This window comes from Acromyrmex echinatior, chromosome 4, assembly GCF_024713525.1.
Source record: "Acromyrmex echinatior isolate Ae372 chromosome 4, ASM2471352v2, whole genome shotgun sequence".
Taxonomy (NCBI): Eukaryota; Metazoa; Arthropoda; class Insecta; order Hymenoptera; family Formicidae; genus Acromyrmex; species Acromyrmex echinatior.
In genome coordinates, this window is record NC_141855.1 from 5,376,490 (window position 1) to 5,396,375 (window position 19,886).

Consider the following 19,886-nt stretch of genomic DNA (forward strand, 5'->3'; position numbering starts at 1 on the left):
ATGATTCAATACGATGGAAACCCGCTGCGTAACGGAGATTCTAAATATAAGCTTATAGCAAAACCTTTTCTACGGTTTGCTGTATTATATAGTCGTTTAATAGCCAAATATGACCCGTGAATTGTTATAAAGAGAAAAAAAATGATATTTGTTGTGACAATGATAAATTTTGTTTCAACTTTTTTGAAGATAAAATGCTATTAAAGAAATTAAGAGAACAATATGGAAAAGTCGGATACCGTTGAGAGAAATACTTTTATTCTTGGACAATATATAATAATTTATTAAAATTATGGTTAACGATGTTGTACACATTAGATTGCGTATTGACTGCGATATATACAGAAATATATTCTTATGTCAAATCAGTGCTTGTCTATATAGTCTATCACATGACAATGGCGTAAAGAGTAACAGTTTACAAGAAGTAATAACATTTTATGAGAATATATAATAGATATGTTCTTATCCTAATGACTCTTTCGCAAGTGATTACTGTCCTTATAACGAGATTATAAATATGGAATGTTGACTGCCACGACAGTTATCGTAATGATCGACGACAAAAGTACACGAGCGAATGATATTTCTTGTTAACCAATCATTTCTCAAAATGCTTTGGCATCCTGTAGATTAAACGCAACTGTGAAAAGTGAGTCGTTCCTGCGAGTCGATATATTATCACGTCTGAGGCTTCATTTGATTGTAGGAATTCAGTTGTATGGATGTATTCACATCCGTTTGTGGCTCCTTGAGCATATCTTCTGGCGGCTCTGGTAGATTGTGCATAGGCTCCATGCAATATTCCTGTCCGCAAACTTTGCACGCCTCGAAGTGTGGTTTGATGGAATTTTTGAATCTCTGCGGATAAAAGTTCTTATATAGAAAACGAAATACTCTTTCTTTTCTAGCGATACTTTTTTAAAGTTACTTTTAATAAATTTTTTTAGCAATTTAACAATATTTTTAACGGTATAAATAAAAAATAAGATTTTTTATTTATAATATGAAAAAATATAGAAAATATATAAAATATATAGAAAATATATGTTAAATTTGTTGTTAAATTTTAAAGGTATTTTCTATCAATTTTCAAAAAAATTTTCTCATTACAATAAAGAAATGATTAAAGTAATATCTATTAATATCTTTATTTTTTTTTTTTTCATAAGATAATTAACTCTAGAACTACCAACAATTAACGTATTTTAAAAGATAAAGAGAAAAAATACATATAAAGAAATTTAATTATATACATATTGTAATAAAAGTTATGGTAAATCTCAGAAAATATAGTACTGTAAGTTTAATAAAAAATTACAATCAGTTAAATTACAATCAAACTATTTTGATAGTTCTATGTTAATTTTTTGTAATAAATTAATTGACTTCAATTCAACAGTGTCAATAAAACTCAGCATACTTCAGCAAACGTCGCACCATCCGCTCTGACGAATACATAAACGGCAAAAGCGGGTATGCAAATTAAAGAGAGAGATGCGATGCCCCATCCGATCGCTTCTGCCCACCATGGATATATGTAATCACCGTTATGGTAGGTCGGCGGCTCATAATCAATTAAGCTGAATACCCATACAGCCTAAGAAGATAAGGTAATTATAATAATACTGCCGTATATATCTTGAAAATTGCCGACTGCATGAAGATAAGTGCAAGGGAGCAGGATTGAAAGCAAGCAATTATCTATATAATTGTTATCATCAGATAAAAACAAGATATATCATGTTTTTCTGAGAATAATAGTTGCGCGAACGTGAATAATTGACGTCTATGAATCCGTTTCTAAATCCGGAATGTCATACTTTGTTTGATTTGCAGTCAACATTTTTTTAGTCGTTACTCAGATAGATTATCGATACAAAATAGTTTTAATATCCTAAAATTAATATTTTTGAATACCATTATAAGAAGAGGCGCAGCAAGGAACCAACAGAATCGGAAGTATTTCGAAGGCAAACGTCCAGTCATCTCTTTGACGTTATTGCACAGTCGCCGTACGCCGTAAAGCCACGAGATTGCAATTACTTCGAAGAACGCCAAGAACATGATAGACATCGATGCGGCGTAATGATCTATTAGTTGGAAAAAATAAATACCGCCCTGAGGCAGTCAGAAAATCATTTAGTAAGGGATAAGAGTGTTAGTTTTTATTATATTGAGTAAACATCCATTCGTTTTACCTGCGTAATATTTGGCAATCCAAATAAGAACGAAATGACGCATATGAGGAGGACCAGCACTTCGTGGCAGAGAAGATGACGCTTCACCCAATTCGGGAAACCGTCTTGGATTGACGTAACAACCACTTCAACAACGGCAAACTGAAATTCCGAAGTTTATGTAATAAAGCATTGCAAAAGTCCAATTATTATACGATTTTCGAAATAGAAAGGTTGTTAAAATACGATTTGCATTTATTGAGTAATGTGACTGTAGCATTTGTTTTTCGTTTCATGACTAACATTGTTTATATCTCCGTAAATAATTCGTACGATGATACAATTCGATGTAATTGCATTTGTTTACAGATTAATCCGTAATCGCGCGTGTACACAGCATCGCGATAGGAAATAAGACTTTATCTGTCATTATTTCTCATATAAGCTTACTTGACTGTTTAACGAAAGGCAGACCAGCATAAAGAAAAATAGCACAGCCCAGAGTTGAGAAGCTGGCATCTTGGCTAGCGCTTGCGGATAGATGACGAAGACTAGACCAGGTCCTTGAACGGAAATTATGATTTATCTATAAAATGTCAGGGGGAGTTAATCTGACGATGTAAAATAAATGAGGAAAAAATTAAAAAAAAAATGCAACAATCTCGTTGACTGCAAATTCTACGTCTTATACCCTTTCTCTCCATAACGCGCGTGACATACTTATATTGATACTTACATAATTTATCATATTTAGCGTGACGTAAACTTCATTTCTATACGTACCATCGGTTAGGACAGCATCGACAGACATGTTTTGCTCCAGCGCTATATTGCCGATTGTGGCGAACGAGAATATTCCAACTAGTAAACTACTGAAGGCGTTTATGAGTGAAACGGCAATGGTGTCTACTAGGATTGTGTTGTGGAATCGATTGTAACTCGCAAAACATATCATTGAGCCAAAAGCAATTCCTACAGAATTGAAGACTTGCGCCGCGGCGTTAATCCAGACCTAATCAATAAATATTGATAATAAATGATATAATAATAACAATAAATATTAGACTGATATAATTCAACTAATTATAGAAAAATGCCATTTTAATCTGAACTAAATCTTGGTGCTTAACCTTTAGAGGATGGGGATCTATTTTACAACTTTTTTCCTTGAATAAGATTTATTATAATTCATTATTTGATTACGTTCTTTGTCTCAAAATATAAATATACTGTTTCAGCGCCACTAATAGCTTTCTCATCCTATAAAAGTTAATAAAATTTCAATTTGAATTTATAAACATTCAGTCCATTTAAACTGAACATTTATTATCTTAACTTTAATTAAAAATTCAAGATAAGATACTTTTTATCATGTAAAGAAGATACGATTTTTTTTGAAACTAATTTGTTAATGTATTTTTAAACTTTAAGCACAATAATAATGTATGTATATTTACTTCATTTGTGTACGTCTTCACGTACACATTTTTTACTAATAGAATAATTTCTATTATTAATTACGGCTATTCTATTATTCTATTACTCATCATATTTCTCTTTCTTGTTAATCGAGAAATCGATATTGCGATACCTTTGCATCGCCAAGTAATTCCCAGCGTGGATGGAAAAAGAATTGCAGACCTTTCGCGGCTCCCTCCAGAGTGAGGGATCGCGTGAGGAAGACCACGATCAGAAGAAAAGGCAGCGTTGCTGTCAGGTATCTCACTTGTGCTGATGACTTAATGGACTTCCAGATGGAAAAATATACCATGATCCATGCAGTTATCAAGCACGCCACGAGCTCCCATCTCAAAATCCCCGGCTCTTCGATGCCACTACTAATTTGCAGGACCTTGTTGCTAAATAGAAAGGCAATTATTCTTACTTTAAACACTTCGAAGCTACAACACGCGATCGTTTTATAAACTATCTTACACGCGATATAATAACCACAGACGTTTAAAATTTTTTTTTTTTTAGAAAGTATATACATGTATTCATATTTTATTATCCATATATTTATATAATTACAATAACAAACTGAATTAATTAGTCTAAATATTAAGAAAATTACTCGAAGAAGTCCTCGGATGGTGTTCTCGTCAGATTCGGCCGAGTTCGATTATCGATGGACCCATAACTAGGCAGCCAACAGCGCGGCGAATTCCACGAGTTATCACAACGTGACCATGGTTGCTCCGATCGGAATGCCGAGAAGAAGTAGTAGATTGCGTAGGCTATTATCACATTGTGGTAGGTAGACATTAAAAATGATATTACGACTGACGATAAACCTGCTCCTATAAAAACAGAAATTAATAATTAATATAATATTGTAGGTGATTACACGCAATTTAGGATATATATTCCGAGGAGGCTCGATTATTAAAATTACAGCTTTAAAGTGTTCAAATATCCGCAATAAAGAATAAAAACAAGTAAATTCATCATTAATATAATAATTAATTAGTAATTAAAAATAAATAATGATTATTAATGTAGTTCGTAATATGCAAAACAATAGGTCAAAAACAAGGTCAACAACGAGATCTAATTTAGGGTGTCGATTAAAATATAATTGTAAAAAATAATCTTTATTTACGAAGATGGTAACAATTAATCTTGAACATTTCAATTACATTATAGTTCTTTATCAGAAAATCTTTATCTTTTATCTTTATTAAAATATTCGTAAAAAATAAATAGATGTTGAATTAAATTATTATGATAGACGATAAGGTCGTATTCATAGTCAATTTTTATATTTAAGACTATCTTAAGTATATAGTAAGATTAAATAACAAGCTAATCATAAAGCCGTATTAGCGTTTTGACACATTTAAAAAGATCTTAAGTATATAGTATTAAAATTAAGTCATAAGTCAATCATAGAGCCGTATTAACATCTTAAGACATTATTTAAGGCGGTCTTAAATATAAGAATCAACTACAAATGTCATCTGTCAATAATTAAAAATAAAGATACCTAAATTAGAACATGATAAGAGACCAACATTGAGATTAAAAGTGCGTAAACACATGGCGGCACAAACATTGTATGAAACAAACAATAAATTATGAAAGTTCAAAAATAAAACGTGTATGTAAATGATCGTCATATTTTTAAAACTAATGAATATAAAAATATACAGTAGTCAGCCAGCAAAATAAAATGTAAAAAATCTGTTCGTCGTTCGGCGACGAGAACAGGTTTAGTCCAGATAATAAAATTGTAGTTAAAAGAAAAAAAAGAGACCAAGTCAATAATAAAAAAAAAAGATCTATAAAGATAGAATGACGTTAAGGGGATAAAACAGTGATAATTTTAATCCTATTATATTCGCACACACTCAATGTTCTTTTCAAGTTAAGCATGTTTCCAGTCAACGTATTTTACGACGCTATAAAAATGAGCACGTGAGAAGTTTTTATCAAATAGTCGTTGGAGATTTAATCGGCAATCTGGCACATCGTGACTCTTATCCATTTACCTTTCAACAATGGACATACTTGACCCAGGGCTCCGATTGGGCCGCGACGAGTGAATTGTCCGATGCTGAGTTCCATGTACAGCAATGGTACTCCACATACTACGAGTATTAAAAAGTAAGGCACGAGGAACACACCTGAAACGATGCGATCGATGTAAGTGAGATTCCCTCGGTGCTATACATTAAACATACACAAAAAAAAAAACGATTTTGTTGAAATATCTAAAAATTTAGCTAGATACAGATTTGTGTGTGAAAATAATATTATTGGATCATTAAAATAATTATGTAAGAAACTCACAAGCATAATGAACAATACTGCAAAAACTTTCGATGCTCTAATAACAAATTTGAGCATCTTACCTAATTATTTTTAGATCTGACAGACTAACAAAATTAATTTCAGATCTGTGTCTAGCTAAATTTTTAAATATTTCAGCAAAATCATTCTTTCCACGTATAACTGTAAAGAACAATGATGGCCTATTTCTCTCTCTCTTTCAAAAAAAAAAAAGAAAAGATTAATCCAGTTAGCGAGAGACACAGGTCTCACTTAGCGTTTTGCTAAACCAAGGTTCGCGCGTGCACGTAATAAGTGCCTCGACATTAATCATACTGTGGGTAGCGACAAGGTCACTGGATGTAACTCTTTATTCGCAATAAACGATGATCCGTAGCGGCGCTACGGATTACGACTTAATTTGACATCGAGCATTTAGCTGCCGCGAGAACGGCAGAGGTGATGATTAGTCAGCTGTTGGCAAGTTTCCTTCCATTGTCAAACGCTGATACAGCTTTCCGGGCGAACGAATCGTACTGTCGCGCTTACAGTGACTATTATTATGATTTGATCTCATTCTGTTACACAGAATTTTTTAATATTTGGGACATTTTGATCCATTTGTGTAAAATGCACGACAGTCATGCATGTACGGTAATTTCTTTTACATCTCGCGGAAAGATGTAAATTTCCCAATCTCGACGGAATGCTATACAACACGTCACGAGCATAAATCATATGGCGTTATCCGATCTGTTTTTCTCCGTCGCTTCAATCCGAGCCGAGCAACGACACGAATGACAGTTTTCATTTAGTTCGCTGCAGACGATATAATATACGCGATCACACACTCCAAATAAATTATCGATATTAAACGAGAATGCGGAGATAACAGTCGGAGCCGATTTAATGTGACATATCAGTAATGATTACGAGCGATTTAATTTCTAGCGAAAATCCAATCGCGTCGCATTACAAGGCGGATAATGACGCACACTCGCATTAATATTGTTACAGTTATTCACTACAGTATCGTCTTTATCACGAAAATGCAATTTAGCATCGCAGTAACAATGACTATCGGAACGTGCATCTCGCGTGCGCAAGTAGAACCGCATTATTTCCCCTGATTTTCCGGTCTTCCGTTTAATATGTGATTTTGCAAAATTATGCACTGTATTTTTACATCAATACTATGTGCTATTTGTATAACGAATTAACTTGCCCATGCATAGGCTGTTGAAATTACAGAGTAGTTTCCAGCTCATTATAAGCATGGAAATGTATTATACAAAAGTTACAATTAAATAAAAGTGTTCTATAATATTCTACAAATGGAAATAACTTTTATAAGATGCTACATTTTTTATTAGTGATCTTTTAATTAATTAAATTAATTCCAAAATAATAATAATAAATAAATGACACTTATTTAATTTAAAAATAATCCGTCTCTCTTTCTGCCACTTATTTAATTTAAAAATAATTCGTCTCTCTTTATCTAATTATCCTACACAAAAAGAACAGTTTTGCTCAAGTATTTAAAAATTTAGCTAAATGCAGATCTGAAAATAATTTTGTTGGGTTATTAAAATAATTATATAAGACGCTCAAATTAATTGTTAAAATGTCAAAACTTTTTTGATGAGCTCATCATGTTTGAATTTCTTATATAATTGATAGCGAACAAAATTATTTTTGGATCTGTATTTAAATTTTTAGATATTTTAACAAAAAATTCTTTCCCTGTATATTTTTATTTATAATAATTACTTTTGAAATATAAGTCTTGACTGAAGGCAGAATAAAAAGTTATAAGACAGTCAAATAAATGTCAAAATTATATCTAGATATCAGAGTGTGCGGTGAAGATCACATGTATGACACGCGCTTGTCTGATAAAAGTGAGAGATCTCTAATCCACTTTGATCTCCTCAATCTTCGCGTAAATTTAGATCGACGTCGTCCGAGCGAAACAATAAATCATTCCAATCGTCTAAATCGGATCGCGTTATCCGAGCCGGTTTTCCGGCTCTTCAATTTAGACCGACAGAGCACGTAGCACCGAGATGATACTCGGCCGATTATTTCCACACCGGTGTCATTGAAATCATTTACCGCGCCCGGCGGCGTAAGCCGTGTTCCGGCAAGGTCATGTATCAAGTTCCGCGAGCGAATTGCGCCACGCATCCGGGCTCCGGATGCTTCCAGACTTTGAAAATTACCGGCAACACGATACGCGGTCACGTTGCCGGGATTGCGAGAGAGCTCGTCGCGTTGCCCTGAATCTAAAGCTCGGCTTACGCAAGACGTCGCGATTTTCAACATAGGAGCTTCAATTTGTTCCTTCCGCGACGGGGTGTAATTTTTTCCTCGTACTGCACGCGCGCGATTTTTATTCGATAATAATACTCTTCTCGCGTCTACGAGAAGAGTATCATTTGCTGGTTCAATACGTGCAACAATTTATCGTTTACGATTCGCCACGTTTTCACGTCGCGTTATTCCCGTGATAAAACGTTGAAAGAATAGAAAGAAATACTTGAAGAATGTTTTTAAAGGGAAACGAAAAGACATTGCACAGTGTTTCAGAGTTGCTTAAATAAGCTGCTCCAAGCTCGTAAAAATTGGAGGATAATATCACGGATTCTGATTGCTCCGTCAGCTGTCTCGACACTGACGTATTTCGCAACGTGCAAAATAATCGCGTGCTCTTATCACGGCAATGCTAATCGTGGCGAATACGTAGCGATTGTGTGTCTGCTTATTTGACATCTGCTTTATTTTTTCGACCTTATAACTGCAGGCAATATCTGCGTGAACTCTTTTCTCCCCCTCCCTCCCCCTCTCTCGCTCTTTTATCTTGTAAGACTTCTTTCACACTTCAGTAAAACTGGGTATTCTCGTCACGATTACGCGTAATTTACGTAATAGATTCATGCATTTATCGTGAGACTCACCGCCGCCACTTTTGTAGCACAAGTAAGGAAATCTCCAGACGTTACCGAGACCGACGGAGTAGCCTATACAGGCGAGAACGAATTCCATTTTATTCGCCCAGTGAAGCCTCCTGGGTTGCCGATAATCGCCGGGATCGTCCGCGTCCAGATCGTCATAGCTGGTCCACGTAGAAACGTCATCCTCGAAACTGCAAAAATGCAACGCACGACGTCAAGCTTTTATATTGCAAATGTAGCCGGTGCTCGAACGAAAGACATCTACAGCGTGGAATGCGAAAGAAAAATTGAGAGAGCTCCGAGAAAAATGTTACGAGTTATGACAGTTTAATGGAAAAACAGCAATAAACGTTTTATTAAATATTTCGCCAGGTGAATAATATAATTTAATCTTCGCATCGTGAAGTGGAAGGATATCACTTGCGGACAGTACGTCTCTATAAATTCCCTCAGAACAATAGATCAGCGAAGAATCATTACTATCGTGACGACTCTTTCAAGTGCATAATGATTTCGCGCCTCGTATTATGCATCTACGGAAATTGTGCCTAATGCATGTTGTAAAAATTTATTTGACGGTAAATCACACAAAGGCGCGTCACGTGTCAGCCGTGCTTTACAGGTTCATTTGCATGACGCGCATTCACGTAAAGTCCAATGGCGACCGTTAAATATTCATCGTCATTGTTTATACAGCGGTCGATTTCGAGCGTCATAACGTGACGTACCGATTAGCGACGGTAACAGTTCATGTATTACGCGAAATATCGTAGGATTTATACCTACGATCACCAATTATACCTCGCCGATTCCGCTCGTGTTTGCGTTCACGGGCGAAGGGCGCACGCAAACGAACGAGAGCCAATACCGGAAAGAATCCAGTCGGTGTTACCGTGATAAAAGCGTCGCGTGAAATAGTATGGAACATAAAAACCGACTTTTGCGCGGTGCATTATGTAAGCGTCGGGATCGAGGAATTTTTATGCATTTATCGCGTAAATTCGTACTTTACGGTGCGGTGAGCGTTGAAATGGTGTCAGGCCGCCATGGGCGGCGGAGGAACAGGGCGGAGGAAAGGGCGGTCGACAATGCTGAAAGATATACGCGACGCACCTGTGTACATTCCCGTTCGTTTCGCAACGGAAAACTAATATACCACGCCGCGGAAGCATCGCGGATACGATAATGCGCCTCGTATACGGTGTGTCAGCTCTTTTTTTTTTTTTTTTTTTTTTTTTTTTAAAGAAGATATACCGTATATGTCATCGTAAATATGACAGTAACGAAGACGAGTGTCAGATGGCACTGATCGACAGAATTTTCGCACTGGAGAAGACAAACTAATTTGAGATGAATTACTGCATATTATGATTTTAAAGGTGATATTAATGGATAGTAATTGTATCGCAAGTGTTTCTCGTTTCTCTCTATTTTATACGCTGTAAAAAAATTTTATGTAACAACAATTATAGTGAATAATTTAGGTAACCTACTATTAAAGGTATTTTTACACATACGCGTAAGTGAAATTGCAACTTACAAATTTTTTCTAGTAAGTAAATATTTGCAAAATTAACAATTGATGAAAAGTAAATTTATAAATGATGTTAAGGCTCTTGACTAGTCGCCGCGATCATGTCAGATGTCATTAAATTATTTAAGAAATGAAGTTTCTTACATGCCATTTATAAATCAAGAAAATTTGGGCGAAATCAAATAATGAGATCGCTTTAAAACATTTTTTTAGGCCGAAGCTATTCTTCCCCCTCTCGACAGTCAGTAAATAGTCATAAAAAGAATATGTATATTATAGTGAAAATAGGTTTAAACTTACTTTGTATGTCTTTGACGATCATTTACTGACTATCAAGGGAAAATGGAGTAAGGATAGTTTTGATCCATTTTTACAAATGTTTTACAAAGCGAAAATTTAATTAAATACAGATCCAAAAAAAAATTTTGTTAAACTCTTGAAATAAATTAGATACTATTTAAGCTGATTGTTACAATAACTATAAATTTTCTACGATATTACCATGCTTGAGTGTTTTATTTTGGTAGTTTAAGAAAATTATTTTCAATTCTGTATAACTCTCTCCAATCAAATTTTAAATATTTCATCAAAATCGTTCTCTCTATGCAGAGCGCTTCGTTCTTTATTCGCGTTAACGAATCTCATGAAGACGGGTACCGTTTTCACACGCGGGAGACCCGTGTGCGCGCCGCTTCAAAAACGAGATGTGACAAGATCTAAATGTAGGACGACGATTACGGGTCGTTTCAAGCGCTGTCCCGTTTCAATGGAAGAAGCAGGACAGAATCGCAACAATATGTCACACCGCACAAGCACACCTACTTACAACAACCGGTGGGGTCTTACATTGTACACCTATTATCCACTTACGTCTTCGGGACGATACGCCGGAATTGCAGACCCTGGATGACGAGATCTGACGGCTTCGCGTCGAGCTTAGACGCGTAGCGCATCTCTCGTCACGTACGTAGAATCCGCCGCAACCCGATGATAGACGAGGCCCTAATCAGAGCAATCGAAACCGGTCTAACTAGACCGGTCTAATTAATAGGTGAATTCAATTTTCGATGACAGTGGATTCGTATCTCGCGAGCGGAGATCGTTTTCGTACGTGTATAGCACACCGACATTTGAACTCACCAAAATTATATCGGAAATTATACCGGTTTCGATCTCTCGACTCTAATTTGCGGACACGAGATGAATCTGATGCAGCAGCTTCCGTGCTTTAGAACAGATAGCGACAAACGTTGATTAGAGCTATCCGTGGTAAATTGAGAGCCAATTTCATCGACGCTGTCGATTAACTAACTTGACCCTTGCTCCTTTCCGGATTATAGTCCTGATTGCAATGTAGGTATGCAGTGTGAAAATTTTATCAACAGCAATTAATATTAGTTGATAACGCGATCGAGTCTAAATTGCACTTAAGGTGACTTGTATGGAAAATTGAATAGGTGTTCTAGAGTCAATTTTAGTAGCGAAGGCTTCACAAAGGATAAACGTAATATTTCAATCTATTATTATTTATTTATTATATCTATTATTGTTATGTAATCTATTACATAATTATTTCAATCTGACATATATTTCAATCCTTCTACATTAAAATTTATTTTATTTATCTTCTACCTCACATTCTCTATTCTTTAATTTTAAAACTATAATCTAGAAAGGAACGGTAAATTTAATTAACCATTAATAATTGATGCGACTAACCTTGAATAGTGTAAAGAAATTGTGCATCAACGCGACAAAGCGAAGAGGCAAATTTGCAATTTGCGGTACAATTCACACGCATTAGGCAAGCAACTCCGGAACGTTTTATCTTTATTCTTTGGAGATAATCGTTAGGATAGTTCTTGAACAATGTACTCTCGAACTGCTTCGCGGAGCTCTCTTACTGAAGGATACGTCGAGCTACAGTTTTATTTTTATGTGTCGTGTAAAACGGTTCAGTTTATTTAGGATATTTATACAAAATATTAGATCCTATGTAAGAAACATATGGGTGATAGAGCTTTTGACACACAATCATGCTGCTAATTCACGATTATGTATTTTAGAATTGGAGATAACGAACACGTCAAACAAAGGAATAATTTAATTTAACGCGACGGGAAAATAATTTAAAATTCAATCATCGATTGCCTCGATTGTGTTTGCCAATTGTTTAGATAAAACTGTCTCGATAATTTAGTGGAATTTAGATGTTATCTCAAGTGAGCGCTATATTATTTTTCTTAAAATAAGTCTTGTCTCCTAATATATTATTTTCATCACGCGTGTCCTCATCAGACGTGTAAACACGAAATTTTTTATTTTATACTTTATGTTATCACAAAACAAGCGCTCTAATAATTATACATGGAAAGAACGATTTTGTTAAAATACTTAAAAATTTAGATCTGAAAATAATTTACAAATTGAAAAATAATTTCATTGGATCATCCAAGTAATTATATAGAACGTTTGAATTGATAACAATGCTACAGAAAGTTTTAATATTCTAGTAACATGTTTGAACCTATACAATTATTTTGATGATCCAAATAAAATTATTTTTAAATCTGTGTATACGTGATAACAACAGTTTTGCTAAAATCTCTAAAAAGTTAGCTATATAGATACAAATTTGAATATAATTTTATTGAACTATCAAAATAATTATGTAGGATCTCAAACTGTTAAAATATCAAAACTTTTTGCTGCATTGATCATCAAGCTTGAGATTCCTATGTAATTATTTTCGTTGAATAAAATTATTTTCAGATCTGTATGTAGCTTAAAATTTTTAGAAACCTTAGCAAAACCGTGTAGCATCGTAATTATCTCTTTAAAGATTAATTCTTTTTTAAGGATAAACATTCTTCAAAGAAATACAAGAATAAATTCAGTGAGATTAATTGCGGTGAGATTAATCACGTATTTCAGAAACAACATAGAACTGATTTCTATATCTTCTGTTCGCCACCAAACTTCTGCATCTCATTTTAAGAGATAAAATACGAACGTAACCTGATCATTTTTTTTTTATAGGCTCCGCTATTCGCTTTTGCACGAAAGCGTACTCACGTTCAAACGGGCACGCGTGCGCGCTATCACGTGGAGCGTGATTCACGCGGTCGTTTCTTCGAAAGTACCGAGGCACAATCGTAGGCAATGTGTCTCACTTACGGTGGCGGATGTACCACGTTAAGCAGCTCCGACGGCGAAGTGGGAACTCTACGTATCGTGAGCTTCCGGCCGTCAGAAGAACCCAGGCCGATCGACGCCAGAGATCTGATCGAGATCGTGTCGGGGAATGAGCGAGCCTGACTTCCGTTGTTCTCCGTGTACAGAGAGGTCCAGGTAGGTGATAATTGATGGCAGCAGGGACAGTGCTGATGGTTCTCATCCATGCTGAAGATTCTCGGCGAACGCACGTTGGCACAATAATGACGATAGTGTCGTGGATCGATGCTTCTGGAGCTCGATCTGCCAGGGCTATGCAATCCGTTGTCGCGATCCGAACTCGATCCGGAGTCAGCCTGATCAAGCACCAGCCGTGGCCGCCGACGATGGCCTTTATCTCGAGGAATACTTTCGGGACTGTCGTCGTGGCTGGCCACCCTTTTGACATTGTTACCACTAGTGCTCGGTACAACAAGGATCTCATGTTTGGCGGTGTTGAGCAAACGACCTCTCTCCTCTTCTGAGGACCACTCGGATTCGATCTCGGGACGTTTTTGATGTTGACGGCGGATTCCGATCACGTCTGGATCCGCATCGTCGGACACGTCGTCCTCTTCTTCAAGCATCGTGCTCATTTTACGCACGCAGCCGGCCTGTTTGCCGAGGAATTTGCCGTGGGTAGCATCCCCGTACTTCGGTAGGACGGACTTGTTCTCGTTGCGCGGTTCGTCACTGGTGCTGCCATTGATGCCGCTATCGTTGTTACCGCTCTCGGTGTCCATAATCGCATGACCACTTCTACAGACAGAGAGAGAGAGTATATATATATATATATATATATATATATATATATATATATGTATACATGTTATATTGAGGAAGGGGAAAAAGACCTCTATTAGTGTCTTAGGAAAATTGACAGTTATGAGCGACCAACTTTTTTCTGACAGTAAAATAAAACTTTAAAATAAAAATGGAAAGCACAATACGAATAGTATTCTAATAATAAATTAAAATTTAACGATATATAAAAATTGATGATAAATTACGATTAAATGTCGATTAAAAATAATCGAATAAATTAGTTTGAATTTTAAATTAATTAAATTTTTTAATTAAGAAAAGTAATCCTATTTTTAAAGCGGATCTTAGTACTTAAATATTTCAGTATAAATTTATATAATATATATCCAATTTTGTAAACCACGTGTTAAAATCTTTTTTAATATTAAAGCGCAATCATAAACAAAACTAGAGTAATATCACATATTATTAAATTGACAAGTCATTTAATAATATCTGACAAGCAATTTAATAGTATCTGACAAGCAATTTAATAATGTTAATGTTAATAGTTAAAAGGGTATTAAATTTTAATTAAACCTTTAGGCGCATCGTATAGTGCAAAATCGCAAATCACCAAATTGACAACTGGTCCAGTGTACATAAATTACATACATACGATTCTTCGAAAGACATGTGAATAGAAGAAACAAAATACAGAAATTATTAAATAACCACAAACACATACGCGCGCACATCCGTCGAATAAAGGAGAGGTCGGCTCCAGATTTACTGTAAAATTCAGAAGATAGAAGACTTTCGACAATCTTGAGACACCCAGAAAGGAACTTATAAATAAATGATGACGAGAGACATCAAACCATTGTTTGGGCTGCCGCCGATTTTATCGAAGGTGGTAGTGAGGCGATGAAATACTTGTAGAGTTCAAACGAAAACAATACATTGCATCGTATCAAACAGCGTGATCAAAGTTCGGATTGATAGTCTGTGACTGACCTATAACACGGATTGATAGTCTGTGATTGACCTTAATGACATATAACACATTACAATATGATGTAATTGCGAAACTGATCATGTGTTTTGAAAAATTGTTTAGAAATTTAATTTTTTTAAATATTCGTATTTGTATGATATTATAAAAATTTTTCCATTTATTATTATTTATAAAAATGTATTTTATATATTTTTTCATGCATTTATCTTTCCTATCGTTCTTTCTTTTTGTGCAGAGAGAGAGAGAGAGAAAGTCTCTCTTACAAAGATTTTCATGAAATTTTTTAAATAAATTTTAATTGTTTGATCTACATTTTACGAGTAATTATGTATATTCTACGAATGTTCTCTGGGATGTTTTCAATGAAATATTCAATTTAATACACACATCCGCGAATTGTATCATCCATAACATGGTTACCGGTGCGAACAAGCTTTGAGTGGTGCGAGGAGTATTTCTCTCTGTGGTAGTTCACATGATTAACATAAATTGTCGAATATATGTATTAGATGTCATCTCGCGACGAATATCAATTCGAGAAATTTGTACAACCACCTATTTAAATTATTTACTGACGAATAATTCATTACATCACTAATAGAAATCAAGTAATATTCTATGAAACTTCAACTATTTACATAATATAAATATTTATTACGTTTATTAATATTAAAACTATGAAAACTGTCAAAGTGATTGATTTGTACTTACTAATTTTTTATCAAATTTATTGTGGCTCATTTATTGAGATTTGTCATGACTTTTGTTGCAAAATGTAAATAATTAAATTAATCAATTTACTTTCTCCTTTATCTCTTTCCATTGATAAATATATTTAAATTTATGCAAATATTATTAAATAATAAAAATATATATGTACGTAAATTATTATTCTACTGTTAATATCGTTAAACATAAAGAAGATATCATTATTCAAAAATCGTTTTTCTAATAAAACAAACAAATACCGCAACACATGAAAATGTTAACATTCTTTATTAAAAATTGTAAAGAATCTTTAATTATAAAGAATCTTTAACGTTAACATTCTCATAAGTTCAAAAGCCTAAATTTTTCGATTTGTTTCAGCTTGTCTTAAGTACCTTGACTTTAGATTTCTAAACGTTAATATTATTTAATTCTATTTTATTTACCCGTTCAACTTCGATTTTTTTCTTGTTCCGTTTTAAACTTAAATCCGCTAAAACAACTTTCTTTCATCTTGACATAACGATGAGAAACAGCCACGTGACTGCGCGCGTACTCCTTGCAGATACGACTGACTATGTTGCGCGACTCTTTACGACATTTCTGATAGCTAGAGATAGTGTCATCGCAGGTGCGTACGGCTATCAATCTAATATGATTTGTTACAAAATTCTTACGTTCAACAATGTTTACAAATGTCTTACGATGCTTAAACAATTTTCACGCGGACAGCCGTTATATCAAGCGTTACATCAAACGATCGCTGTGAAATAGTAATGGCATTAATTATAATTTTTTAATTACTTAAAGAAACAAGCATTTTTTTGCAATATGGACAAATAACGAAAAGTTAGAGAAAGGCAATAATTATAAAGAAGAATATTTTACATATATATCTACACTGTTAAATTTGAAAGGAACAATAATAACCAAATAATAGTAATCATTCTGAGTTAAATATAATATGTTATTATTTTTAATTTCTATATATTTATATATTTTATATTATTTTATATATTTATATGTTAAAATGTAAAACAATTCATTTTTATAATTAGTTTTAAAGTAAACAACGTTCATATTAACATATGAATTTAATAAATAATAAATTAAATTTGACTCAAATTTAGTCTATTATTAATTAAATTTATACATTAACATGGACGTTATTACGTATATATACTACTCAACAAAAATTTAATACTTTTACAAAAAAGTGCAGGGCTTTACCTATAAAATTTTCTTTAAAAATCTTTCTTTAAAAATTTTCTTACAATTGTTCTTAACCAAATTACGCGATTGAAACCTGCATTTTTTACAATCAACGTTCAAATTTGGCAAAAAAAAACATTGTAAAAATTTCTTATCCCTCTAGTTCTGCAGAATTAAATTAAAAAATGATCAAAAACATTAAAGTATAAACTTCGAACTTCAAATTGTTTTTCAAATCTTTTGTAATCAAGTCTTTGTTAAGATATAGAACTGTAAAGATAAAATTTTTTTTAAAAAACGTAAAGCTGTGTACGAAATACAAGTTTTAAGTTTTTTTTTCGGGACACAATTTGTGTATATATATATATATACATATATATATGGCACATTCTACGTGTCAGAACATACACTGCTTAGAATTTTTTAAATAAAAACATGTAATTTGGAGGATTGAAGATTAAAAAAATAGGTATTATATACTTTGCATCCAAAATATTGAGGATATAATTCGTTTCTTACATTCTTTTTTCTTCACATTTGTAGCTAAAATTTCGAATCATATAAAATTTTTATGAATTTAAGAATTTTTTTAAGAATTTTTCCCGTATTTTTAGATTTAAACGTTAAATTTTTTACGACCATTAAATAATTGAGCAAAATATATTGAAAAATTAAATGTAAAAGAAAGTACCTTAAAATATTTTTGTTCTATGATTAGGCTAAAATTTCAATTTTGTTTTGCAAAGAATATTTTGGTCTGTTCCTGCACTAAACTGTTCTACAACTTTTTTTCTCGCTTTAAACAAATATCAAATGTATATCTATCTCACTTTAAATTCCAAAAGTGTACACTAGTTCAGCCACAGAAAACAGACCTATTGTTTACGAATGAATTCCATTGCGATCCAAAAATTTCTTTAAGGTAACATATTTTGCATGTATATTAGAATATTTTTTAAAATTATTTCAGATTTTTAAAAGTAGATATAATTTCTCATTTAATTATTTAAAATTGATGTTTTTGTATATTTTTTTTTTACTAAAATTATCGTTATTACGTAAAATAATAAAAAATTCTAAAAAATTTATGTTTAGTTATTATAAAAATATATTTTTTAATTTTTACTACAGATGTAAAAAAAAAAGAAAATTTTGTTAAAAAATGACTACCTCTAATATCTTAGATGCAAGGCATATATTTTATTTTGTTTTACCTTTCATCATGATCATTTAAAAAATCCTAGTAATTTACTTTTAGATAAACTGATACATGGAATACGCCATACATATACATACATATATTTTATAAAAATAAAATTCATAAATCGAATCTTAAAAAAATTTGGGAATATATTTGAAAATTACGAAGTGTTGTTATATAAAAACGAAACTTTGCACTTTCACTACAACGAAAAACAATCGTGCGTCACACTGCGAGAAATCGAGATCGGAGAGCGCGCGCTTTTTGGAGGGAGCGAGTTGTCACAGGTAAGCATCATCATTCGATGATACTTCCACGCGCGTCACACGTCACGCGAAGTGCGTTACCTGTCAGATTGCAGCGTGCCTGAAAATCCTGATCGGATGTATCTCGACGAGACGAGCAAAAGTCATCCGCGTATCACTCGAGTGATAACGAGACTACATCCACTGTACGCGCGCGCACACACACATACGCACGCGCGAGCGCGTGTTCTCGAACGTATCACGTGTACTCTCATCTGCGCGGTATAGCGCACATTCGTTTTCCGTTCACTTCTTTTTTTTTCTGTTTCTTTTTCTCAGAACAAAATCGCACGATCAAAGTACACAATCGCTTCAAAGCGACCGCTTTCGGACTATAAAGCGACAACACCGTCGTGAACCCGCGTTTCACAACGATCCGGGTTCATGTGTACGCCTGTGCGTCGCGACTCGCGATTGCCCGCGATTCGTGACACACATACACGCGTGCACGGCACGCACGTATATACGCGTGCACAGCATGCACACACATCACACACCGTGTGATACCCACACCGCGACGTCAGCGCCGTTGTACGTGCGTGATTCGCGACGTGTGCATAGTTGAGAGACTCGAGTCCGAATCGTATGACTCGCGTACAACTACTCGGCTGGTTCTGGAGGGGGGGGGGGACCGCTGATATCCTCCTCTGGATGCGTGCCCACCTCTCTCATGGTCAGCGCCTCGACGACTATTTAGCGGGGTCATGTAGGGGGAGATATCAACTACTCGGTCATGTCATCAGAGAGGAAAATGAATAGATAGATTGAATTGTGAATGATTCAGTTTTCTCAGATTCTGGGATCAAAGATCGAATGTTTATTAGCAAAACGATCAGAGTAGGAAAGACGTGATAACGACTGCGGAGAGGAAAAAGATTGATATCCAAATTTCAAGTTGATAAATGGAACAAACATTCATTGTTATCGGTGTCAGGATTTAAAGATGCATCAAGTGTATAATCTCTGCAAAAAGTGACTGTAAAAAATTACTGGAATCGGAAATTTATCCATTTTTTCCGTATAAGAATGAATGTCGTAAACAT

General features: G+C 34.2%; 1 protein-coding gene across 2 annotated transcripts; it reads right to left on the reverse strand.

Annotated features, from left to right (window-relative positions):
* Positions 1–254: 254 nt before the first annotated feature.
* Positions 255–19,886, reverse strand: ine (solute carrier family 6 member inebriated). 2 transcript variants are annotated; one of them, XM_011068096.2, is made up of 12 exons: positions 18,886–19,886; positions 13,620–14,414; positions 8,912–9,099; positions 5,672–5,806; positions 4,255–4,480; positions 3,772–4,039; positions 2,964–3,192; positions 2,631–2,743; positions 2,202–2,342; positions 1,921–2,121; positions 1,424–1,600; positions 255–861 (listed from the first exon to the last, which is right to left on the reverse strand). In XM_011068096.2, the coding sequence occupies exons 2-12, from the start codon at positions 14,396–14,398 to the stop codon at positions 682–684; spliced, it is 2,637 nt and encodes an 878-aa protein (XP_011066398.2). In that variant the 5' UTR covers positions 14,399–14,414; positions 18,886–19,886; the 3' UTR covers positions 255–681. The 2 variants fall into 2 exon arrangements, with proteins under 2 accessions (XP_011066398.2, XP_087262192.1); XM_087406066.1 differs by lacking the exon at positions 18,886–19,886 and adding an exon at positions 16,572–16,863.

What these genes read in the sequence shown, in the direction of transcription:
- ine (XM_011068096.2), bottom strand. Translation starts at nt 14,398, where the DNA reads ATGGACACCGAGAGCGGTAACAACGATAGCGGCATCAATGGCAGCACC. An exon ending in AGTATGTCCATTGTTGAAAG is followed by an intron (nt 4,481 to 5,671) that starts GTAAATGGATAA and finishes CTGTTTTTATAG; the next exon opens with GAGCAGGTTTATCGTCAGTC. An exon ending in AATTACTTGGCGATGCAAAG is followed by an intron (nt 3,193 to 3,771) that starts GTATCGCAATAT and finishes TTTATTGATTAG; the next exon opens with GTCTGGATTAACGCCGCGGC.